General features: G+C 38.6%; 1 protein-coding gene across 3 annotated transcripts in view; it reads left to right on the top strand.

Annotated features, from left to right (window-relative positions):
- PDE3A (phosphodiesterase 3A) overlaps positions 1-26,601 on the top strand; it is a 370,054-nt gene that overhangs the window by 318,490 nt on the left and 24,963 nt on the right. For all 3 annotated transcript variants that reach the window (XM_019961483.2, XM_019961484.2, XM_070789996.1), the window contains exons 6-10: positions 4,706-4,925; positions 8,843-8,928; positions 12,193-12,347; positions 14,357-14,494; positions 21,285-21,396. In XM_019961483.2, the coding sequence (XP_019817042.2) occupies positions 4,706-4,925; positions 8,843-8,928; positions 12,193-12,347; positions 14,357-14,494; positions 21,285-21,396 (711 nt within the window). The remainder of the gene's footprint in view (positions 1-4,705; positions 4,926-8,842; positions 8,929-12,192; positions 12,348-14,356; positions 14,495-21,284; positions 21,397-26,601) is intronic.

The following is a 26,601-nucleotide window of genomic DNA, read 5'->3' as shown; positions in this document are numbered from 1 at the left end:
GATAAAAATGTACAACTGTTAGTACTTCCCAGAACACTTGTAACTTACTTGCTGCACACAATGATAGGTTGGTTGGAAAACAGTGAGTTAAAAATCCAGTGTACTTAGGTGTCTTTTGGCTCAGGAAATTACATAAGGATATAGTTTGTCAGCAGTGGCTCAGACTGTGAAAAATTTGCCTGCAATGCAAGAGACCTAGGTTTGATCCCTGGATTGGGAAGACCCCTTGGAAAAGGGAAAGGCTACCTACTCCAATATTCTTGAATAGAGAATCCAATGGACAGAGGAGCCTGGTGGGCTACAGTCCATGGGGTTGCAGAGAGTCAAACACAACTAACACTTTGATTTTTCTTTGGTAAAATAGCTAAATCTTTTCAGTAGTAATAGAAATCAAAATGCAAACCATAAGGTATGTGATTGTAAAGAGCAAAACATGCAACCTAGTAGACAATGAATTTTCCTTCCTCGTTGGGTCGTTTCTGATAGAATAGTGTGCTAATAAAGCACAATCTACCAAGAATGCTAGGCTCACTCCATATTCTCCTATTTCCTCTCACTGTGACCCTGGGGAGGTTATTTAATCTTCCTGGGTCAAAGTGGTTTCATTTGTTCAACATAGGCAGAGGTTGAGCTGTTGATCAGGAATCCATAGAAATATTGAGAAAAGGCCTTGGAGGGGTAGCTAGCCTCCACATTTAATCAAAGAAAGAGTATAATTTCTTATATTTTAAAGTAGACAAAATAATAAATAGCAGTGCTAACAAGAAACTTAAACATTATAAAAGCCAATCAACAAGCCTAATATTCCTTTCAGTGGACCAGAAAACCTCTGGCTGTGACAAATAAAACTTTTGAGAGAACTGGACATTGGAAGCAAACTAGGCCAGCTGCCAGGTCACCACACATCTTATTCAGTGATGTGAATATCGCTGGCTATATGTCTCCCCAGAGTGATGAGCAATAGAAAAATGACTTTTAAGGATTTCATTTTATTTGCTTTACAGTAGACTGTTTAGTCATGTGGTCATGAGAAATAGTAAGCGGGAGGCTGGTTAGAACTTCTCTCTCTCTCTCCTTCAGTTTTAGTGCAGGCTGTATTCTCTGTATTTGGAGAGAGTAACTTCAAAAGACATCATCCCGGTCCTCAGACGTCAGTGCTTGGAAATGGATGCCAGTGCTCTTTAAAATTTTCACAACCAAGAGTAAACACAGTTTGGCACAAATGTCCACACTTATCATTTGAGCTTGAAGTCATTGTTTCATCTGAAATGGATCATGTTACATTTTTCAATGTATCCAAACAGTTTCTGACACACAAAAGTTAGTTTCACTGAAAGTGTGGATGGTTAATAAACTCCCTCAAAAATGGATCTTCTTCATTTACATATTTTAAGCAACCAGTGGTGGCTCAGAGATAAAGAATCTGCTTGTGACACAGGAGGCACAAGTTTGATCCCTGGATCAGGAAGATTGCCTGGAGGTGGTAACCCACTCCAGTATTCTTGCCTGGAAAATCCCATGGACAGAGGAGCCTGGCAGGCTACAGTCCACAGGGTCACAAGCATCAGACATGACTTAGCAACGAAACCATTACCACCACTAAGCAGCCAATGCCTGCCAAAAAACTCTGCTCCACATACATTAATGTTGAAAACTATGGCAGATCCTGTTGCTACTAAAAACCTCATAACGAAAGAGAAGGCAAACACATGAGAAGTTTTTAACTATTATCATCAGGTCAGAATGCCAAGAGAAAACAAAAATGGGAGGAGAAAATAATACCCTTCTGCAGAAAGACAAATATCATATGATATAGCTTATAGGTGGAATCTACAAAAAAAACGGGGGGGAGGTTACAAATGGACATGTTTACAAAACAAGTAGAGTTACAGATGGTCACCTTATGGTCACCAGAATATAAGTGATGGGGGCGGAGATAAATTGGGAGATTGGAATCAATATATACACACTGCTGCTGCTGCTGCTGCTGCTAAGTCACTTCAGTCGTGTCCAACTCTGTGCGACCCCATAGACGGCAGCCCACCAGGCTCCCCTGTCCCTGGGATTCTCCAGGCAAGAATACTGGAGTGGGATGCCATTTCCTTCTCCAATGCATGAAAGTGAAAATTGAAAGTGAAGTCACTATATAAAATAGGAAACTAATAGTAACCTGCTGTATAGCACGGGGAACTCTCTCAATACTCTGCAATGGCCTATATGGGAATTCACTTTGATGTGCTAACACAGCATTGTAAATCATCTATCAGATCAGATCAGATCAGTCACTCTGTCGTGTCCGACTCTTTGCGACCCCATGAATCGCAGCAGGCCAGGCCTCGCTGTCCATCATGAACTCCCGGAGTTCACTAAGACTCACGTCCATCCAGTCAGTGATGCCATCCAGCCATCTCATCCTCTGTCTTCCCCTTCTCCTCTTGCCCCCAATCCCTCCCAGCATCAGAGTCTTTTCCAGTGAGTCAACTCTTCGCATGAGGTGGCCAAAGTACTGGAGTTTCAGCTTTAGCATCATTCCTTCCAAAGAAATCCTAGGGCTGATCTCCTTCAGAATGGACTGGTTGGATCTCCTTGCAGTCCAAGTGACTCTCAAGAGTCTTCTCCAACACCACAGTTCAAAAGCATCAATTCTTTGGTGCTCAGCCTTCTTCACAGTCCAACTCTCACATCCATACATGACCACAGGAAAAAGCATAGCCTTGACTAGATGAACCTTTGTTGGCAAAGTAATGTCTCTGCTTTTGAATATGCTATCTAGGTTGGTCATAACTTTCCTTCCAAAGAGTAAGCGTCTTTTAATTTCATGGCTGCAGTCATCATCTGCAGTGATTTTGGAGCCCAGAAAAATAAAGTCTGACACTGTTTCCACTGTTTCCCCATCTATTTCCCATGAAGTGATGGGACCAGATGCCATGATCTTCATTTTCTGAATGTTGAGCTTGAAGCCAACTTTTTCACTCTCCACTTTCACTTTCATCAAGAGGCTTTTGAGTTCCTCTTCACTTTCTGCCATAAGGGTGGTGTCATCTGCATATCTGAGGTTATTGATATTTCTCCTGGCAATCTTGATTCCAGCTTGTGTTTCTTCCAGTCCAGCGTTTCTCATGATGTACTCTGCATATAAGTTAAATAAGCAGGGTGACCATATACAGCCTTAACGTACTCCCTTTCCTATTTGGAACCAGTCTGTTGTTCCATGTCCAGTTCTAACTGTTGCTTCCTGACCTGCATACAAATTTCTCAAGAGGCAGATCAGGTGGTCTGGTATTCCCATCTCTTTCAGAATTTTCCACAGTTTATTGTGATCCAAACAGTCAAAGGCTTTGGCATAGTCAATAAAGCAGAAATAGATGTTTTTCTGGAACTCTCTTGCTTTTTCCATGATCCAGCGGATGTTGGCAATTTGATCTCTGGTTCCTCTGCCTTTTCTAAATCCAGTTTGAACATCTGGAAGTTCACGGTTCACATATTGCTGAAGCCTGGCTTGGAGAATTTTGAGCATTACTTTACTAGTGTGTGAGACGAGTGCAATTGTGCGGTAGTTTGAGCATTCTTTGGCATTGACTTTCTTTGGGATTGGAATGAAAACTGACCTTTTCCAGTCCTGTGGCCACTGCTGAGTTTTCCAAATTTGCTGGCATATTCAGTGCAGCACTTTCACAGCATCATCTTTCAGGATTTGAAATAGCTCAACTGGAATTCTATCATCTCCACTAGCTTTGTTTTTAGTGATGCTTCCTAAGGCCCACTTGACTTCACATTCCAGGATGTCCAGCTCTAGGTCAGTGATCACACCATCGTGATTATCTGGGTCGTGAAGATCTTTTTTGTACAGTTCTTCTGTGTATTCTTGCCACCTCTTCTTGATATCTTCTGCTTCTGTTAGGTCCATACCATTTCTGTCCTTTATCGAGCCCATCTTTGCATGAAATGTTCCTTTGGTATCTCTGATTTTCTTAAAGAGATCTCTAGTCTTTCCCATTTTGTTGTTTTCCTCTATTTCTTTGCATTGATCGCTGAAGAAGGCTTTCTTATCTCTTCTTGCTATTCTTTGGAACTCCGCATTCAGATGTTTATATCTTTCTTTTTCTCCTTTGCTTTTCACTTCTCTTCTTTTCACAGCTATTTGTAAGGCCTCCCCAGACAGCCGTTTTGCTTTTTTTGCATTTCTTTTCCATGGGGATGGTCTTGATCCCTGACTCCTGTACAATGTCACGAACCTCATTCCATAGTTCATCAGGCAGTCTGTCTATCAGATCTAGGCCCTTAAATCTATTTCTCACTTCCACTGTATAATCATAAGGGATTTGATTTAGGTCATACCTGAATGGTCTAGTGGTTTTCCCTACTTTCTTCAATTTAAGTCTGAATTTGGCAATAAGGAGTTCTATACTCCAATAAAAATTAGAAAATAATATCTTTCTGTCCTGAAGTTACTCCAGGACACCAGGGCTTTTACTGAACTTGCTAGCATTGCCACTGAATTTTCATGATGATTCATTTCTCATATTTCATGCTGCAGTGATGCCCCCACTGTGCAGCCTGTCTGCAGAGGAGGCCGGCCCTGTGGTCTGAGGACTCACATAGTCCTTCCTGAGTTAAAAGGAGTCCAAAGGGAAGGCTAAGAGCTGCAATTTTGACTTTCAAAGACATTTACTTAGGACTTAACAGTTCTCTCTTTGTTTATTAGGTTCCCTTGTGAAAATTTCACCTCTTTCCTCACCCTGTTCCTCACCTCTCCACGGGACCCCTGCCAGCAGCCCGGTCAGCAAAGTTTCTGCAGTGCAGTTCCCAGAGTCTTCCGACACAACTGCCAAATCAGGCCTAAGTTCTCACCGGGCCTTAACTTACACACAGAGCGCCCCTGATCTTTCTCCTCAGATCCTGAATCCACCTGTTATATGCAGCAGGTAAGGAATTTTATGTTGTTCACTGGAGTCTAAGTAATAATAAAACTAACACTGGTTTTCCCCTTAGGAACTCTCACCACCAGCCCACATAGCTTTGTGTAGGTTGCCTAAGTAGTTGACAAGAAAGTCCAAGACAGTGTGGTCTGTGTTGAATAGGCTGGAATAGAAACTTAATTTTTCAGTGCTTCTCCGTTCATAGGAATTTTAGAGACCTTATGTTCCATACATGTCTGTGGTGCTGATATAAAATAATTAGTTTTATATTTTACCTGCTTACTGATAGAGAGTGCATCAAACATCTAATTAAAAACTCCTATCGAGTCACTCAGTGTAATTTGGTATTTTGTTGGGATATCTTTTACTTGTTCTCCAGGGAGAATTTTATACCGATTTTAAAGGTACTGTTTTTTAAGGTTGCATTTCCCATTGTGACATTTAAAAAATGTGCAGATAATGTGTCACACATTGTGACTGTTCCCAAATGGATCTCTGAATACAATGAAGCGATTGCCTGTGCTGCTCTGTCATGTTTAAATAGGGAGACAAAGTGTTGTCTCTTACAGGGGATAAGAAAAAAGAACCTAACATGGTAAGATTAATTATTTTGTCTATATTGTCACTAAAAAAGGAATACCTTCTCTACCAATTAACATATTATTGTTCTTCAGTAATAGCTTCATCTTGAATACCTGCTTTAAAGCATTGCAATTTTTTTAAGTAGAAAAGAGTTGAGTGTTTTAAAATTAAGTATAATTATGAGAGTGCCTTGAATAAAATGTTATTTCCCCCCCTAAGCTGAATGACCATAACTGAATAAATTAGTTACATGTTGGTCTTCTTATATCAAATACTGGGTCACAGACCCAGATTTGACCAGTGAATTCAAATTTAAGCCTCACAAATTTCATTTTCTGACCCTTTGTTCATAAATTCTGTGTTAAATAATCATTTTTATAATCTTTATTTTTGCTTCTTTTCTCTTTATAAATACTTTCAAAGGGATGATAATTTGTGTTTGCTTAGGACCGGAGTGAAAAGTTATTCCACCATCCAAACCTTACTCTGTTGCTCTGTGCATAATACCATTTTCAATCGAATCATTCCCTTAGGATGTTAATCCCATCTTTTTCTGTGGTAAAACAGGCCTATCATATTTTCCTTTTAGCGATTTACAACACGCATCACTTTATTGGAAGCTCTGAGAAGTCCTGCAAAAAGAAAACGCCTTGAGTTTTGTTTCCTCTGGCATCTCCTGACTTTATTTAACCACAGAACCCATTTCTTTAGGTTAACACCCAGTAATTGCCCGTGGAGCTAGTGTCTGGGGGAACACCCTGAAGAAACACTTTTTTGTGGTGTGCGTCCTGGGCCCAGATGAAACCCAAGGGAGTCACCAGACTCAATGACATCTGCTTGCAGCGTTTCTAGGGAGACACTCCCACTGTGAGCTGCAGACTTTTAAGAAATCAGTTGCCTATAGGAAGAACCAAGGGGTTCAGAAAAGATGTATTATACCACTTCCGTAGCTTTGCTCACCGAAGTCTTTTTTTTTTTTTTGGTATTCTTAGCAGAAAGAATGTAATGGGATTTTTATAAAAGAGGTTTTGGAGAAAAACAAGGGAATTTAACTGCCTACTTGTTCAGTAATGTTTATAAATCCAGTAGTGTGTGTTTTATTTGCTGGGGCTTTATAAATCTATAATTCAAACCATGTTTTATTATTGCCTTCAAGGCAGCCACCCATGTAGGCACAGAGAGCTCCAGAAACACACGACTAATTATTGTGGTTTTCCCTGCTGAACTTGAAGGGCTTGGCGTTGAATCCGAGTCTCTTGGCTGCTGTAACGTCTGTGCAACAAGCTGTTTTTCTGGCAGGAGAGGTAGTCTATTTGAACTCCTAATTTAAACGTTCCTTTCAAGTATTATCTTGCAGAGAAAAATCTTCAAACTAGTAAACTACTTTTACCAAGTTTCATCCCAGAACAGAAACCCATAATTTACACCTATGGACTTTTTCCTTCGGTTCTGTCATTTTCTTTTGAGTCCCTAAGTCAGACTGATGGGATTTCATAATTAAAAATATTTCATATGTGATGCTTTCCACTGACATTCAAGGCTTGAAAAATAAATTTGCTTTGGATGAAAACACTCTAACTGGGAAATGCTTATCTCTACTACACATATAAACACAATTCAAGGGGAAAAAGTGATGAGATATTTAATATATTAAATTATAAACTATGATTCTTCTCTTTTCTATTTAGAGTGAGTAATTTGTGGCTAAATAGCAAATAAACAGAAGTTCTCTGAGACCCTTTGTATGAATAATATTAGGCAGAATGAAAGAACCCAGAAACAAAATACAGAATTAAAACCTAATCAAGTCTCTAAACAAGATAAGTGAGAGAAGAAACTTGCCAGACCATTTGCGGGATTACTTTGTAATTTATTAAACAGTCAAACTGTTGAGAAAGCAAATGTAGCCTGCCTCCTCCAACTTCTTATGTTAAAGAACCCTGCCCATCTCTCAAGGACCTTCATTTTTCTCCATGTTGATATTCAACTCTTTGCAACCCCATGGATTGTGGGCCTCCAGGCTCCTCTGTCCATGAGATTCTCCAGGCAAGAATACTGATGTGGGTAGCCATTTCCTTCTCCAGGGCATCCTCTCAACCCAGAGATTGAACCCACATCTCCTGCACTGGCAAACGGATTCTTTACCACTGAGCCCCCAGGGAAGCCCTTTTTCTCCTTTGCCCACAGTATACTCCCTTGATCTGTTTTTCTCAACTTGCATCCTGTGTGGTCAGGTTTACAGCCACTGTTTGTCAAAATATACCTTAACAGGTGAACTGATCCATCTGAAGACAAATAATTAAATTTTATGGCAAAAAATAAAAATAATCTACCAGTTTTTTTATTTTCATGTTTGCAATCATTTTTTAAAGGGCTTTTTGGATATAACCCACAGAAATAAATCTAATCATGAAGCTTTTTAGCAGACACAAAATGATTCCGCTGGGAAAGATATTTTTGACCAAATACACATAGGCACTTCCAAAATCACTGCTGTAAGTATGTAGCTGACTATTCCAGGATTCTCTAAATAATGTCAGAGAAAATTACCAACAGTTTCATTTCACCTCAAATATGATCTTGATTGTGGAAGAGCATGAGAGTTGAACAGAGTGTCTGATCCTTTGTATTGAGTATGCTTTCCTTCAGTTCAGTTCAGTCGCTCAGTCGTGTCCAACTCTTTGCGACCCCATGAACCGCAGCACGCCAGGCCTCCCTGTCCATCACCAACTCCCGGAGTCCACCTAAACCCATGTCCATTGTGTCGGTGATACCATCTAACCATCTCATCCTCTGCCATCCCCTTCTCCTCCTGCCCTCAATCTTTCCCAGCATCAGAGTCTTTTCAAATGAGTCAGCTCTCTGCATCAGGTGGACAAAGTATTGGAGTTTCAGCTTAAACATCAGTCCCTCCAATGAACACCCAGGATTGATCTTCTTTAGGATGGACTGGTTGGATTTCCTTGTAGTCCAAGGGACTCTCAGGAATCTTCTCCAACGCCACAGTTCAAAAGCATCAATTCTTCGGCACTAAGCTTTCTTTATAGTCCAACTCTCACATCCATACATGACTACTGGAAAAACCATAGCCTTGATTAGACAGACCTTTGTTGGCAAAGTAATGTCTCTGCTTTTTAATATGCTTTCCTTACCACTGACCAAAACAGTATCCCACATATCAATGTCCATGTAAAAGACAAAATGATTTTTTTTCCATCAGAGGAATAAGTAGAGTGCCAGAATATGTGATTGTTTTTTATCCTAATATATACATACCTGGTGTGTGCCTAAAATTTTCTGAAAATAAAGGACCTACTTACAGCTGTTCCATTATTTCTCAGCTGTGGCAGACCATATTCCCAGGGGACTTCTGCCGACGGGCCCCTGGAAAGAAGCGGGGCAGCCATTCGGACACCAACCAGAACAGGTAATTCTTCTTTGGATTCTGTTCCTCAAAATGGAAACTGCTCTACTAGATTTTTTTTTTCCTAATCATAAAAAGATAACATATGTTTCTGAATTTTTAGATTGCAAGTTTAAAAAGACAATGAAGGAGATAAAAATCATCCACAGTCCTACTACCTAGAGTTAATCATGGGTTATGTTTTGATACAAAGCTATCCAAAATGTTTATTGTGTCTGTACACAAATGAATATATTTTTAAATGAGACACCATTTTCTATAATGTATAGAACACTATAGAAATGCTATTTTATCTTGGACATTGTAGTGTCATCTATTTTAGGGTACGCTCTGGGGATCTCCATCACAGAGCCTGAGAATTGACCCTGCTTAGATTACTGTGAGCTTGGGAGGTAAAAACCATAGTTTTTCTTGAGGCAGTATTACAGAGGCTCAGAAAAATAGGCATTGCAGCTTGATTTATATCCTGATTCTGCTTCCAACTCGTCTGTAATCTCTGTGTCTTAGTTCCTTCATCAGTAATAGAGATAATAAGGGTCCTACTGGACGAGGATTATAGATAGTTAAATTACTAAAGTACAGAAAGCACTTATTATAGTATCTGGGTCACTGTAAGGAGTGTTTGCTGCCATAGTTATCGTAATAATTATTATTTTATTTTTATTGGTGTAACCCTAGGGACTTGCTTTTGTTATTGCTGCAAGTTCACAAGGCAGGAAACCACGGGGCGCTACTGGTAAAGAATCCGCCTGCCAATGCAGGAGACCCCAGAGACCAAGGCATGATCCCTGGGTCAGGAAGATCCCCTGGGAGTAGCAGATGGCAACCCGCTCCAGCATCCTTGCCTGGGAAATTCTGTGGACAGAGGAGCCTGGCAGGCTATGGACCAGGCGATTGCAAAGAGTCAGACACAACTGGGCGCACGTGTTGTGCACACACACACACATATGAACTTTAGGCTTTATGATGATAGAGTGATCTAAGAATGGTTCTTAATTATCTGCTCCAGCATTTTTTAATACTCAATAAATATTGATTATTTGCCTATGAGAATGATGTGCCATGGCAGTGGACAAACGTCCAGGGACATAGGCAAGGGGAAATTAAAAGGAGGGTTCTCTGTGTGGCCGTTATACGATAGGGTACACTGAAGACTCAGAATATCCTCTTCTCTACGTCCCTGATCTTCCCTGACTCTACTGAGGCTGATAGAATAAGGAGTGTCTCCTTATCACCCTTGGCCTCCTGTGGAGCTATATGGCCTTTGAGTGTGCTTCTTCATTTTTCTGAAAATTCTGGGATTGAAACTTATCAGTTACATGTTTTTATAATTACTGCATCTGATTCTAATATAGAAGCAGTTGCATGAGAAAGATAAAAGAAAGATGGGTCCTTGAAAATGTGCAACAGAATACTCCTGATCGGAATAGGCTACATAATAAAAGCCATTATTCACCAGCAATATGAGGACATTTGACAAACCTAGACTATTCAAGCAGCTTTGGAAAAAAAGAGCAAATTTTCCTTCAATACTTAAACTACCCTAAAGAAGAAAGTATGGTGCTGGTGTAAAGATTATCAAATAGAATCATATGGAATTGAGTAGAAAGTCCCACATTAGACCCACACCTATTCAGCTGTTGAACTTGCAACAAAGATCCATTTTTCCAAGCAAATGGAGCTAGGAAAAAATGAATCTCACCCCTTACTTCACACCTGATGAAATTTTATCCTGAGATGGCGCACAGACCCAATGGTAAAACCTAAAACAGTAAAACTTCTGAAAGAGAACGCAGGAAGATATCTTTGTGACTTAGGGAAAGGTGAAGATTTTATAGGCCATGGAAAGCAATAACCATTTTAAGAAAAACTAGATTTCATCAGAGGTAGAATATAGGAACTCAGATTTCATGAGTTCACTTCTGATGGTAGGATTTATCAGCTGTGGGCTCTTGGGCAACTTAAGCCTTTCTGTGCCTCAGTTTCCTGTTTGCAAAGTGAGCATATTAATGATGCAGTAGTGCAATAATACCTACCTCATAGGACTGTTGAGAGGATTCAGCATATTTGTACAAATAAAGTGCTTTCTGTGGTATCTCCCACGTAGCAAGCACCCCATAAATTTCAGTCAGGTGTTTCAGTCAGAAGAAGCTTCTTGAGGTCTTTACCCCAGAAGCATGTTCTTCAGACTCTTGACACTACCTGATGTATTTTCTGATTAGCACAGTTTAGTGTTCTTGCCTGGAGAATCCCGGGGATGGGGGAGCCTGGTGGGCTGCAGTCTATGGGGTCGCACAGAGTTGGACACGACTGAAGCAACTTAGCAGCAGCAGCAGCAGCACTAACTGTAATGAAAGATAGTGGAGATGAGTAAGGAAGGAAGGAAGCACAGATGTCTAGGGACCAAGATTGGATACAAGGACCTGCCATGCTCTTTAGCACATGCTGTGGCTTCTATATTCTACAGATTGCTTTGTTCTTGGGTATCACCTCAAATTCTCTTGCCCATGTGACATTTCTAGGGTTAGGGTTCTAATCAGCTACTTGGTAGTTTAGTGTGTTGGAGCATGCATAAAAGAAAAAGAATTATAAAGTCACAGGAGTTTATATGAAACCTGTGAACTTATCTACAAAACAGAAGTAGACTCACAGACATAGAAGATAAACTTAGGGTTACCAAAGAGGAAAGCCTGTGAGGGAGAGATAAAGTAGGATTTGGGGATTAGCATCCCTGGTGATTCAAATGGTAAAGAATCTGGCTGCAATGCAAGAGACCTGGGTTAGATTCCTGAATCAGGAAGATCCCCTGGAGAAAGAAACAGCAACTCACTCCAGTATTCTTGCCTGGAGAATTCCATGGACAAAGGAACCTGGTAAGCTACAATCCATAGGATCACAAAGAGGTATCAACTACTGACCTGAGCATTATTATTGAGGGATTATTGGATGTCATATCATAATTCCGTACGTTTTATTGGGTTAAAAAGGATGTGTTTGCTCAGACTCTGGGAAATAGTAAGGACAGGGAAGCCTGGGGTGCTGCAGTCCATGGGGTCACAAATAGTTGGACATGACGTAGCAACTGAACAACAACAAAAATGTGTGCTTTCACCCACCCGATGATCCTATGTTCTTGGTGTGTAAGCTCAGGAAAGTGGAATTTTCCTAACTATGATATTTGTAGTATGTGTTTTAGGACCATTTGCTTAAATAGGACCCCTTTTTTCATTGCAAGTTTCATAATAAGCTATTGCCTTTTAATTGCAGACGACATCACTCAAGTTACCTCTGATTATGAAACGAATAACAACAGTGATAGCAGTGATATTGTACAGAATGAAGATGAGACTGAGGGCCCCAGAGAGGCTCTGAGAAAGACGTCATCTTGCAGCACCTACGCTCCGGAGACCATGATGTTCCTGGTAGACGCCCATCACTTATCTCATTAACTGACTTGAAAAATTGGTTTCTGTGACAGGAATTGACTTAGAAATAGATCCCTGAATCACATCTTACTTGGGTTACATGTATCTTGTAGCCCTTCCTGTGTATATCTGTACTATTTTTCTCTAAGTCTTACTGGTCTCAAGATTCTATTGTGGCTTCCCAGGTGATGCTAATAGTAAAGAACCTACTTCCCAATGCAGGAGACATTAAGAGATGTGGGTTTGACCCGTGGGTAGGAGAGATGCCCTGGAGGAGGAAATGGCAATCCACTCCAGTATTCTTGCCTAGAGAATCCTGTGGACAGAGGAGCCTGGCAGGCTATAGCCATAGGGTCAGTTCTATTATTTAATGATTAGAAACTTAAGTATTCATCTCCACAACTGATTACAGTATTTCTTAACCAAGTCTAAAAATGTAAATATGCCTAGGAAAATTAATTGTTTCAATCAGGAAGATAACATTTTATAAATATAAATCAATCAAAATGAAATCTTTTCTTTATCTTAGGACTTCTGTTGGCTTTTTCTAGCACCTCCTTGATTTAGAAAGTGAGCCAATGTTTATTTTCCTTGTTATATTAAACCAGGTTAACATTGACACTTACTCCCATTAAAATATTTTTTATTTATTTATTCTGTGTATTTTATTTATTCTGTGTATTTATTCTGTGTATTTAAATAGCTCCACTTAAAGAGGATGGAAGCATACATTTGAGTCTGGTTCATTTGGGGGAGGCAATAAATAGCAGGAAACAGTTGACTGTAATGTGATTTTCCATTGCTGCTGTTATCATTTCTCTTTTACCTAATTTACCATATATACTTTTATTTTTTATTTAGTTTTTAATTGGAGTATAATTGCTTTACAATGTTGTATTGGTTTTTACCATGCAACAATACAAAGCATAGCTATACATATGCATGCTAAGTTGCTTCAGTCGTGTTCAAAAATTTGTGACCCTATGAACAGTAGCTTGCCAGGCTCTATCTGTCCATGGGATTCTCCAGGTAAAAATACTGGAGTGGGTTGCCATTTCCTTCTCCAGGGGATCTTCCCAACCCAGTGATCGAAGATGTAAGTTGCATCTCTTACATCTCCTGCATTGGCAGGCATGTTCTTTACCAGTAGCGCTACCTGGCTCTTCCCTAATTATATACATATATAACTATATATAACTATACATATAACTATATATATATATGCACACACACACACACTTACATATCCCCCTCCTACTATTTATAGTTTAAAATTGTCAGATAAAATAACTTAGGTGTTTCTTTATCCTCATTTTTTTTTTCTGGTAAATGAACTCTTAAGAATGTCTTTATTTGGTACCTATTATACATTTTTGTTTTTACATATATTTGGTGCATGTTTTTTGGAAACCATGCAACACATGAATTAAATTAAAATACCTGAAAATTGTAGTAACTGTAACTCTATAGGATTAATGCTGATTTTGAAGCAATAATATAAATTGTACCAATTAGAGTAAGGGTGATTTACTCCCTCTCCCTACTCAAGGTTTTTTTGTTGTTTTTTGTTTTTGGTTTTTTTTTTAGAGTTCAATAAGCCAGGAATCCTCATCTCAGAAGAATTTACATAAATATATAGAGGGAAATTTGCATACAGTTTCAGAGTGTTCTGAAGTCCTTGAATCTTTAAGAATTACACAGAAGACTAAAAAGCAGTTATGTTAATTTATGAAAGAAGCATCCAATTTTTCTATAGCATAGATGAACCAGCAATAGGCAGCACATAACGCAAAACTCATGGTCTGAATCATTAAGACCTTTTCTCATATCTTTGGGGTCAATATTTTGTTTCTTTTGACTTTTTTTTTTAAGATCATTAAGTCACCCAAAGTCATTTATTTCAGGTAAATTCCACTTGATTTAGAAAAGAAGGAACTTACCAAAGAAGGAACAAATTGCTATGTAGAAAAACTGCACGTTGTTAAAATATTTTATCTTCATTATAGGAAAAACCAATTCTTGCTCCTGAACCTCTTGTCATGGACAACTTGGACTCAATTATGGAGCAACTGAATACCTGGAATTTTCCAATTTTTGATTTGGTGGAAAAAATAGGAAGAAAATGTGGCCGTATTCTTAGTCAGGTAAGAAATGCATTCATGTATATGACTTTAAATGTAGGGAAAATATTCCTTAGTTGTTTAAAGCTCTGCACATGGTTAACACCATTGGTGAGCATTAGGTGGAGAATACCCAGCATTCTGTAGAATCCTTGGTGGTGGGGTAACAAAAGAAATCGGAACTTCAAGTGAATAGAATATTGTATTCTTCAATTAAAATATTATATATATTCTAAGACAAAATGGAGGGAGCAGGGATACAAAAGGGAAGTGAAAAAATGATCTAAATTCATAGAATTCAACAAAAGGAAGCTGAACCAAGACCTCAAAAGAAGAAAGCTGCCAATTTATAAACACTAATTTATTGTCTAATAATTTCCAATTACGTTTTGTTTTTTTTTTTAACTTTTGAGTAGTACAGTGCGTAGGCCTTATCTGATGGCTCAGATAGTAAAGAATCCACCTGCAGTGTAGGTGACCCGGGTTTGATCCCTGGGTTAAGAAATCCCCTAAAGAAGGGAACAGCTATCCACTCTAGAATTCTTGCCTGGAGAATTCCATGAACAGAGAAGCCTGGTGGGCTATAGTCCATGAGGTCCCCAAGAGTCAGACACAACTGAGTGACGAACACTTTTACTTTCTTTCACTTTAGTCCTTATCAAAAACAAAATATTAAAAGTATGTTTCCCCCAATCTGTGAGAAGCATATTAAATACAGCTCTTTATTTAAATATGAAAAATGTCTTTCAGTATCACAAGAAATACAGAATAAAACTATTGCTACATAAAATGTCTTTTTTTTCCCCTTAAGTACTTTTTCCCTAAGTTTGACCAGTTTCAAGATTTTCCAAATAATGTTTCATTTCCCTGAGGGAGAGAGAAAACATACAGAAACTAAGAATTTGAACATGTTTGTTCTCAATAAATAAAACAATAGGGATTTGCTTCATTATCTAGCCCCTACTAAAATGCACACTCTTAATCAATGGGGATCATGGGGAGGAGGAGGAGGGGGGCAACCGAGGATGAGGTGGTCAGATAGCATCACTGAGTCAATGGACATGAGTTTGAGCAAACTCTGGGAGATAGTGAAGAACAGGGAAGCCTGATGTGCTGTAGTCCATGAGGTCTCAAAGAGTTGGACGTGACTGAGTGACTGAACAATAAAATCATGAAAGGGGCTCAGTCGTGTCCAACTCTTTGTGACCCCATATGGACTATACAGTCCATGGAATTCTCCAGGCCAGAATACTGGAGTGGGCAGCCTTTCCCGTGTCCTGGGAATCTTCCCAACCCAGGAATCAAACTAGGGTCTCCCACATTGCAGGCAGACTCTATAAGTTGAACCACAAGGGAAGCCCAAGCATACTGGAGTGGGTAGCTTTTCCCTTCTCCAGCAGATCTTCCCGACCCAGGAATCAAACCAGGGTATCCTGCATTGCAGGCAGATTCTTTACCAACTGAGCTATCTTGAAATGATAGTTATCAGCTTATTTTAAAATGTTTTAGGATAGTTCTTAGAGATTGGAGAAATATCACAGCAGAGATACTAAAGAGTAAAAGATTTGTTAATATCAGACTTAGGTGAGAATTCAGAACCCATTAACCCTTGCCTGCAAAACACTAGAAGAGAAATCATTTGCTGGACTGATTTCTTCTCTGTGCAGTGGACACAGGCTTCCTTCAGAACTCTGAGCAAGTTATCTGATTGTGGAATTTCAAAGTGAGGGTTCCTGATCCATGAAGGTTTAAAGGAAGGAATAGAGAGAACTTCTACCTTGTTCAAACACTAATGCTAGGCTAGTCTTCAAGACAAAAAATGTGTCCCTGCCTTCACGGAACTTCTGCTCCAATAGGAAAATTAGATATGTATCCAAATAATGACACTTCAACTTGCCACACGCAGAGGTATGTTCAAATAATGGATGGCTTGTGAAGCTCATGGAGAAGGAAATGGCAACCCACTCCAGTGTTCTTGCCTGGAGAATCCCAGAGACGGGGGAGCCTGGTGGGCTGCCGTCTATGGGGTCGCACAGAGTCGGACACAACTGAAGCAACTTAGCAGTAGCAGTGTGAAGCTCAAAATAAGTAGAGAGTCTCCATAACACTTGGTCATAGCCTCTATTGGACTCTGTTCTGACCATGAACACATTGAGAACCAGAGTGGCAGCCCTTGGACTTTGACTTAGAGATACTATCCTTCTTTTTTTTTCTTAAAAAAATTTTATTGAGGTAACATTGGTTTAGGATATTATACAAGTTTCATGTGCATGCTATATTCGTTCTTCTGTAGACGCTGCTGTGTGCCACCACTGAAAATGTAGTTTCCATCTGTCACCATACAGTTGATCCCTTCACCTGTTTGCCCTCTCTCATCACTGCTCTGTTCTCTATGCCTACATATGTTTCTTTTTGTGTGGTTTGTTCACTAATCTTGTTTGTTATATTCCACATATAAGTGAAATCATATCTTTCTCTGTCTGACTGATATCATTTGGCAGAATATCCTCAAGATACATGCGTATTTTTGCAAATTAATAGTGCCATTCTCCTTCTCTTCCTTTCTCCTTGATGCTGACCAGCATCTTTTCACGCTGGCTGAGCTTGAAGGCCGGTTTAAAAGGACCCCTGTTTTCTTCAGTCCGTCTCTGCCTCATGCCTCAAGACTTCTCCAGGGAGGTTTTGTGTCCCATCCCTGAAACTCATTGCATACCAGAACTCTGAGGGTGTGATTTTACCTGGAAAAATGCCTGAAATGGTGCCACGACAGGAGGTGGCAGCGGGCCAGGAAGTCTTTTTTCTCTTCTATTGAAGAGTGTGTTCCCTGGTATGGGAAGAAAAGTCTCCTATTGTTTTGCATTTGGTATATATGTCACAGATGTTCCAAAACTTTACAGTTTTGTCTTCAGAGTAACTTGGATGCAGGTATTTTTTTTTTTTTAATCTCTAGTTGACAGAAGAAGAAACTGAGACTTAAAAGAGAAACGATACGGCTCATCTAAAGTCATATGGTAAACATTGGACCCAGAATTTGATGTATCTATATATAGAAAGTCCAGGGTTTTACCTTTATTTCAAATTCTTTTCAGCCCCTGCCAAATGCATTTATCGATTGTATTTTCAAACTCAGAATGGAGAGTCTGAGCAACAGAAAGTTGTCATTATAGCAACTGGTTTTACAGCACAAGTGACTGTACTAAATAGTGTTGCAGAAACCTGGCTCCCCTTGAAATTCTGTGAGGGCTGGGGGTTGGGGGAGTGACGGAAGGGAGCAACTTGACAGGTTTTGCCACAAAATATTTTCTAACTTGTGAATATAAATAGACAATAGAAGATAAGATATAAATAGCAATTAGATTTTTGTATCTTTTTTCCACTTATCTTTCAAAATAAATAACTACATGGTTTACAATGTCTCAATTTTTCTATAAAACCAACTATTGAACTCAGAGAAAAGGCAACTTTATTTGCCTTGCTAAGTAGAACTTTATGATATTTTTTCTCTGATTTGAGTTTATAAGCACAAAAATCATGAAATTTTCAGTGTGTAAAAGGCTTTTTTTTTTTTTTTTTTGCACTTTATAAGGCCTTAGAACAGCTGAAATGAATTAACTTGAACATTCCAAGAAATCACCTTCTGGCTGAGACTACACAGAAAAAGTCTCACTTCAAAAGACTTTTAAAGAGACATATGTGCAATGGAAATGACTTCTCAGCCTTAATGTACTGCCTGCCTTTTTGATGATTATCATGTTTATTTTAAAAAATTTAAAAGGACATCATTCAGATTTGGGAAGAGTATTTACTTTTTTTGGTTACCAATATTTACCCAGTTAACAGTGACTTTTCTTTATTTATGAGTTTGGATCATTGCCTGTTGATTTCTAACAGCTTCAGTGAAAACTTTCCTATTTGAAAATCATACCCTAAAAATGTCTTGTCTGAATTTTTCAATTCATCTTTCAAATATTTTAAGAGAATAATGGGAAACTTTAGTCATTTACAGTCCTAACAATATTGCTTTTCAAATAATGGTGATAGGATATGAAACAGTTAAGAGCACACAGTCTGAAGCCATAATGTTGGACTTGAATTCTGGTCTGATAATGTGTCAACTGTGTGATCTTTTACAAGTCATTCAACTTTTCTGTGCCTTAGAGTCCTCTGCTTTCAAGTGTAATAAGTAACAGTGTCTATCTCATAAGATGCTACATGGATTAATTAGTGTAAGTAATTAATATATGTAAATATATGTACTTGGAGGAGGCATCAAGCTTATTAAATGCATATATATATATATACAGAATAGTGAGTATATGTGTGTGTCAATAGCTGCTGCTATTATAAATAATTTTTATTGCAGTAACATATATAGTTAAATCCACTGGGTATTTATAAACAAGGACTTGAATATAGCTTAAAGCAATAATAAGGAGAAAATAACTAGAAGAACTATGAAATATGACAGAAACCACAAACTTTCTATTGTATTTTTAAAGAGATGAGGTGGAGATGTTATGTAACACAGAAAAAGGGGCAAAATTAAGTATACTTACCTGAATAGTTTTTTCAAAGTGAAAAAAGTGCATGTAAATAATATATATACTCTATTCCCAATGGGCAGCCACAGTGCTCCTTTGAAAACATAAGTCAAATAAAGACACTTTCCCTGCTTCAACTCTTCAAAGGTTCCCTGCCTCACTCAGTATAAAAGTCCTTATACTGGTCAATCTGGCTGTGAAACAGGATTGCAACCCAGTCAACACCACTCTATAGTCACTAACTTAAATTTTACTCCTGTCCTCATTCATTCTGTTTTGACCATGTTGGTCTTCTTGCTGTTTTGTGAGTATAGCAGACATACCTCAAGGCCTTTGCACCATCTTTCTCTTCTGTTTAGGAAACTTTCCTCAGATATTCCTATACGACACTCTGCATCTCCTTCGATTATTTGCTCAAACTCACCTGAATATGCCTCTTCTAACCACCATATTTAAAACAGCAATTGCCATGTCCTCCTGGACTCAAAGCTCTATTCCTGCTTCCCTTTTTCTTTGTTCATATAGCATCCCTTTCAGTCATAGTGTGGTGGTGGTTTAGTTGCTAAGTTCTGTTCGGCTCTTGTGACCCCATGGACTGTAGCCCACCAGCTCCGCTGTCCATGGGATTTTGCAGGCCAGAATACTGGAATGAGGTGCCATTTCCTTCACCAGGGATCTTCCGGACCCAGGGATCTAACCCATGTCTCCTGTGCTGCAGGTGGTCTCCTGCATTTAGGTTGAGCCACTAGGGGAAGCTCAGTCATAGTGTATACGTTACTAATTATGTCTATAATTTACTGCCCTCACCTGCTGGACCATAAATTCCTTTAAGGAAAGCTTCCTTGTTTTTTCATATATATATATATATATATGCATATATATGCATTATATATGGAAATTGTCTTAAACAGAAGGAGACAGTAGGCGTATACTGAATGAATAAATCCCCTTTTTTAGTTAGATATAAATGTGTATGTGTGTGTTAGTCACTCAGTCATGTCCAACTCTTTGTGACCCCATGGACTGTAGCCCGCCAGGCTCCTCTGTCACTGGAATTTTCCAGGCAAGAATACTGGAGTGTGTTGCTATTCCCTTCTTCAGGGGATCTTCCCTGACCCAGGATTCGAACTGGGGTCTCCTGCACTGCAGACAGATTCTTTACTGTCTGAATCACCAGGGAAGTCCCATAAATGTGTATTATGTATGTACACAAATATAAACATAATATATGTCATTGATGAAAATTAAATCTCCAAATAAAAGAATATTAGTGAATTTGAGTAGATGTAAAGTTCATAATGAAAATAGAAATTTAACTATGAAGTTATCAAACATTTAGAAGAAGTAGTTTGAGAATCTTAAGCAAGAATACAAATAACTTAAAGGATAAATAATTCTTTCTCAGTCTCCTGAATTATAACCAGTACTGTGTCTTTGTGACATAAAGTGAGACCACTTTTTAAAAAATTTGTATTGAATTATCATTGATTTACACATTGTATTTTAAAAATAAAAGTGTGGTCACTGTAAATGATGCTGCTCTCCATCCTGCCATGTGAATAACCATTTCTCTCCCAATTACTCTCTTCTTTGCCTTTATCATTTTTTTCATTCTCTACAATTTGCATATCAAAGATACTAGTCACATCCAAACATATTTAGCTGATTTGAGTCTCTAGAGCTATGAAAGTAATTAAAAGGAGAATAGATATTCAAAGGAGAGAGATGGCAAATGAGGAAAAATAGTTCAAAAATTTTTATTTATACTGCATTAGAACAAATCTTTTTTTCTCTATATATTTCAGTCAAGACACCCTTTTCTTTCTTCTAATTCTATTCCCTTATTCTTCATTAAGGCACAGTTCTTTATCCTCTAGAAAGCTTTTTTTTAATTTATAAAATAAGTCCAGATAAAAGCTTTCTCTCATTCTTTATTTAGCATATATATTATACAATTAGCAATTTACTCAGTATCATTCTCTTATTATTGATATCACACACAATTTAGTACCTTGTTATATTTCTTTAGTGTATACTGGATTTTTTTCATTGGCTGTTTCTTAGGTTTATGTCTCTGCCTTTAAAAATAGATTATATAGAGGGCTAGGCCATAGAAGTCTTTGATATCTATTTGATCTGTTGTTTCCAGTAAGGGTTTCAATAGGCAACACATTAATATGGTTGATAGAATGTATACTTTTCCCCCATTTTTCTCTTTATGTATAATACACATCAAGGGATGTTTTGTAAAACCTTGTCTTTTTCTTTTACAGGTATCATACAGACTTTTTGAAGACATGGGCCTCTTTGAAGCTTTTAAAATTCCAGTTAGGGAATTCATGAATTATTTTCATGCTTTGGAGATTGGCTATAGGGAAATTCCTTGTAAGTAGAAGAATTAATACTTTTAAAATCCATTAAATTTGCTATGGGTAATGGGATATTGAATTAAGAGCTAGCACAGAATTACACATTGTAAGCATCCTATATGGTCACCTGGTATAGTGATTAGGAGATAATAGTTTATGTTAGAATCCTGGTCCCTTTATAAATCAGCTGTAGGACACCCTGGTCTTAATTAACCTTTAAATGCCTCATTTCTTAATCTGTAAAATGGATATAATAATAACTACTTCATAGGATTGTTGCAAGGATAAAATGATGTAATAATTGTTAAAGGGTTATAATAGTACCTTGCACATAAGTAGCTCCAATTTAAGTGTGTACTAAATAAATACATGTTAATTTATTGCTCATTTTATAACATACTCCTTTTACTGGGTAGAATTCTCAATCTTTGCTCTAGCATCTGCTGAGTTAACTCACAATTAAAGTTTTTCAGTATAAGATAAGACTGGCTGGGAATAGAGGGACAGGAAGATGATGGTCTAATGAATAAAAGGGAAAAAGAAAAGACAACTGGAAGTGGTTGTGCAGAAATTATTAGGAACTTTTTTTAAAAATCAAGATAAAATGTGAAGACCAAAGGAGAGGACACAACCAAGGGTCCAAGCTTATGAACTTGGAATATTGCAAGAATAAGTCTGTCCTTTGTAATCATGAGGAACTGGAACACAGAAGAGATAGTAAATTTTCAATATGTAGCATTTCTGTATCATCAGAACATGTAAGTAGCATTGTTGTACATGCTACAGAATATATGAAACTGGAGAAACAGCTGTAAATCTAATCAGAAGGGTACAGAAATCACATGGAACTTTAGAAAGAAAAAATAGAAAGAAAAAAATAGTTAAATACAGTATGTTGACTAGACCTTGTGTTACTTAAATCATGTTTTAACTTTTAAGTTTCTAAATTTGCTTGTATGTACTTTGAACTTTAGAACCCCAGAACTCATGTCTATTTCTAGTAGCACGGAGCTTAAGTAAAAGTTGTATGGAGACTAGAACAACTGTGTTCAGAAGGAGTAGGGTAGTGCATTAACCAAGTGATTCATTATTAAGACGCTGGTTTTGAAAATGCCATCACATGCTACGTTAGGATATAAATGCACAGTTGATGTGTGATAGGAAAGAGGAATGAGTTATTGAATTTGCAAGTTGTGTGGTAGAGAAGGAGAATTAAGAATTAAATCTACAAATGAGATTTGTGGGAGAATATGAGACTAAATGCAGAGAAAATAGGACGGTGGAGTAGAGAGGGGAATTTAAGCGCTCTGGGCACCATGGGAAATTCTGGCGGATGGGGCCATGGACGTGGAGAGAGAATTATGAAAAAGGGGTAGTTTGAAAGGATCTGAAGATAAGCCTTGCTTTTTTAATACTGCTTTCCCAGAGCTACCCTGGTTGAATGCCAGGGATTGACCTAAGTGTTAGTGATTTCTCAAAGCTTAAGGAATTACATAAATAAGCTTTTACAAAAAGGAAGCCACTGCAAACATTAAAGAACAGCTAGTCATCAGACTAAATTTACAAATAATATTAATTGATGATTAAATTTAAATTAAATTTATAAATAATATTAAATTTCCATATAATATAATCAGCTATTGCCAAGTTCCACTGAGTTCAAATCTCTTTCAACGTTTCTCTAGATAGTATTCCATTAACTCATAAAGTTGACCAGTATTTATTTAACTGTAAAAAGTTTGCAGATTCTAAATTTTATTATTACCTATTTATATATTGCAGGTAAACAGATGTTTTTCCTGAAATACCAGGTTCTTCATGTGGAAAAGAATTTGTTATATCTTTGCTTTTTCTGTTAGATGTGAAAGGGAATTTATTTACATCTTCTCACAGAAAAGTTTTAACTCAATTCATGATCACTTTTAAATCATAATACTGTGCATGTTATAGGGTTATAAATTTAGACCAAGATAGATATTTATTAAAAGCTGTATTTATCATTATTTAAAATTAACATGTGCAAAAATTTAGCATTTATTCCTAGAGAACTATGTTTCTAATATTTCTGTATAAACCCATAACTAAATGAAAAAAGCCTAAAGGTAACCAAAATAGGGCTGCTGCTGCTAAGTCGCTTCAGTCGTGTTCGAACCTGTGCAGCCCCATAGACGGTAGCCCACCAGGCTCCCCCATCCCTGGGATTTTCCAGGCAGGAACACTGGAGTAGGTTGCCATTTCCTTCTCCAGTGCATGAAAGTGAAAAGTAAAAGTGAAGTCGCTCAGTCATCTCCAACTCTTAGCGACCCCATGGACTGCAGCCCATCAGGCTCCTTTGTCCATGGGATTTTCCAGGCAAGATTAGCCTTAATATGACAATGAGCTAAAATGTTAGAAACTAAAATTTTATTACAGTTTTAATTACACTTTTTGACAATTTCCAAGAGAAGAGGGAAAGTATGAAAGCTTGTACATTTATGCCCAGAACCTTTACTAAAGGACCCGCCTGCCAGAACAGGAGACGTTAAGTGACTGCTGGTTAGATCCCTGGGTCAGGAAGGTCACCTGGCGGGCTACAGCCCATGGGATGGCATAGAGTCAGACGCGACTGAGCACAGTCAGCACAGCCTCCGTCTAGCTCAGTTTGATCAGGCGTATGTGATGAGCCCACCGAGTTTAAAGGTAGCCACCGAGGTGACATGCAACAAGCTAGCGGGGCAGAACTGCTACACTATTAGCTACTTTCCAAAGGTGGGGGGAAAAATGTTTCAAGTCTCATTTCTATTCTTTAGTACTTTGCTTCACTCATTGGTGAATAGGAGCATAGAGAACTTTAAATAGAAAATCTGTAAATTGAGTTCTAAAAACCTATAAATTTTATAGGCAACCCCAGCCTTCTATAGCAGCTCATTTCAACCTTGTGCTTGAGAAAAGGAGAAAAAGAGAAAACAGGTCTATTAAGACAGAAGAGGGGGTACGCAGGTTCTGGGGAAAGGGAAGGCGGGTGATGGTATTAGTATGTGCACGCGTGTTTATGTGTTGTCCAAGAGGCAGGGGCCGAGGGGTGGTGGTGTTTGCCAGGTGGGTGAGAGAATTATTAAGAGGTTTGTCCAAAATGCAGCAATGAAGGAAGAGGTTGAGAATAATAATGATAAAATAAGGATAGCTCTGATTGCATTCCATAGCTCTGTCAGTTGCCTATCAAGGCCAGAAAAAGAAGAGCAGCCTTTGAGCATATTTGTCTGTCTTATAGAAACTTCTCAATCCCCTATGTTGACTCAGGTGCCTTTGCGCCTGAGGTGGTCCCCAGAGAATTAATGGCAAGAGCAACAATACCACCAGCACTTGGCACAGTATTTTCTCACAGTAGGTGTGAGTATGTGTTTAATAAATATCTTAACGACTTCTTAAAGGCAGATAATTTTTCCATCCTGCTTAAGTGATAGTGACAATGTAATCCTTTTAGAATTACACCTGTATAACTATATCTATATAAATATATGTAATATGTATTAAAGGAGTTAGGTTTGGGTAACTATTGTTTAGCACTTGTGAACCTATACTCAAAGCAAAAGGAAGGTTTTTTTCCCCCATATACTCTCATATCTAGTTTTTAAATCAAGATTATGTTAACCTCTAAAAAGCAAAACATATATAGAAAAAACTTTTTAACTTGGAATCAATTAACAAAGCTTTGTTCATTTCAGGTGTATAGCAAAGTGATTCAGTTATACATATACATGTATCTACTTAAAATGATTATAAATTAAGTTAGGTTTTAGTTGCTCAGTCATGTCTGACTCTTGAGACTCCATAGACTGGAGCCCACCAGGCTCTTTTGTCCATTGAACTCTCTAGGCCAGAGTACTGGAGTGATTTCTCATTTTCTTTTCCAGGAGATCTTCCTGACCCAGGGATCAAACCTGTGTCTCCTGCATTGCAGGCAGATTCTGTACTGTCTGAGCCACCAGGGAAGCCCCAAAATGGTGATCAGATCAGATCAGATCAGTCGCTCAGTCGTGTCCGACTCTTTGCGACCCCATGAATCGCAGCATGCCAGGCCTCCCTGTCCATCACCAACTCCCGGAGTTCACACAGACTCACGTCCATCGAGTCAGTGATGCCATCCAGCCATCTCATCCTCTGTCGTCCCCTTCTCCTCTTGCCCCTAATCCCTCCAAGCATCAGAGTCTTTTCCAATGAGTCAACTCTTCACATGAGGTGGCCAAAGTACTGGAGTTTCAGCTTTAGCATCATTCCTTCCAAAGAACACCCAGGGCTGATCTCCTTCAGAATGGACTGGTTGGATCTCCTTGCAGTCCAAGGGACTCTCAAGAGTCTTCTCCAACACCACAGGTCAAAAGCATCAATTCTTCAGTGCTCAGCCTTCTTCACAGTCCAACTCTACTTACCTCAAAAAATGTGTTTGACAAGCTTTATTTTTTTTTACATTTTCAGCACGAAATTATTTAGATAGTTTGTTCAATGAAATTTTGGGCTTCCCAGATGGCACTAGTGGTAAAAGAACCTGCCTGCCAATGCAGGAGACCTAAGAGACATGGGTTCAATCCCTGATCAGGAAGATCCCCTGGAGGAGGGCATGACAACCCACTCCAGTATTCTTGCCTGGAGAATTCCATGGGAAAAGAAGCCTGTTGGGCTACAGTCCATAGGGTCACAAAGAATTGGACACAACTGAATGACTAAGCGTAAGCACACACACACACACACACACACACACACACACACAAGCTATAAACCCTTCTGGACTTGGACCTTGGGATGGGGAACAGGCCAGTAAGCAGTATAACTCAAGAGCTACAAGTTCACCTGACTTAGTGTTGTCTATTTTTCATCCCAAAGAGACCCAGTCAATACCCTAATACCGCCTCCACCCACCTTGTAATGCTGGGCACACGCACAGGTTTCTCTGACTTGTAGTGGTAATGGTAGTTACATCACATAGTAATTTTCCCAGCTTGTCACAAGGGAAGAGTAAAGAACTTAACCCAGAAACTCTCTTCCATCATAGCCCCGGAAACTCTCTGACCAGGTTGCATGTTCTTCTGGTGGGTCATCACTGCCTTCTCCCTCCTCCATGGCTTAGCTTAGCTTTTATTTTTAGCTCTTCAATTCTATTCTTACAAATCCATCATTGTGTCATAACAGCAATCACGTATTTTCAGTTCAGTTCCGTATAGTCACTCAGTCATATATGATTCTC

The sequence above is a fragment of the Bos indicus genome, chromosome 5 (genome assembly GCF_029378745.1).
Source record: "Bos indicus isolate NIAB-ARS_2022 breed Sahiwal x Tharparkar chromosome 5, NIAB-ARS_B.indTharparkar_mat_pri_1.0, whole genome shotgun sequence".
Classification (NCBI taxonomy): Eukaryota; Metazoa; Chordata; class Mammalia; order Artiodactyla; family Bovidae; genus Bos; species Bos indicus.
The sequence above is the reverse complement of the archived record's forward strand: the minus strand, read 5'-3'. Positions and strand labels throughout refer to the sequence as shown.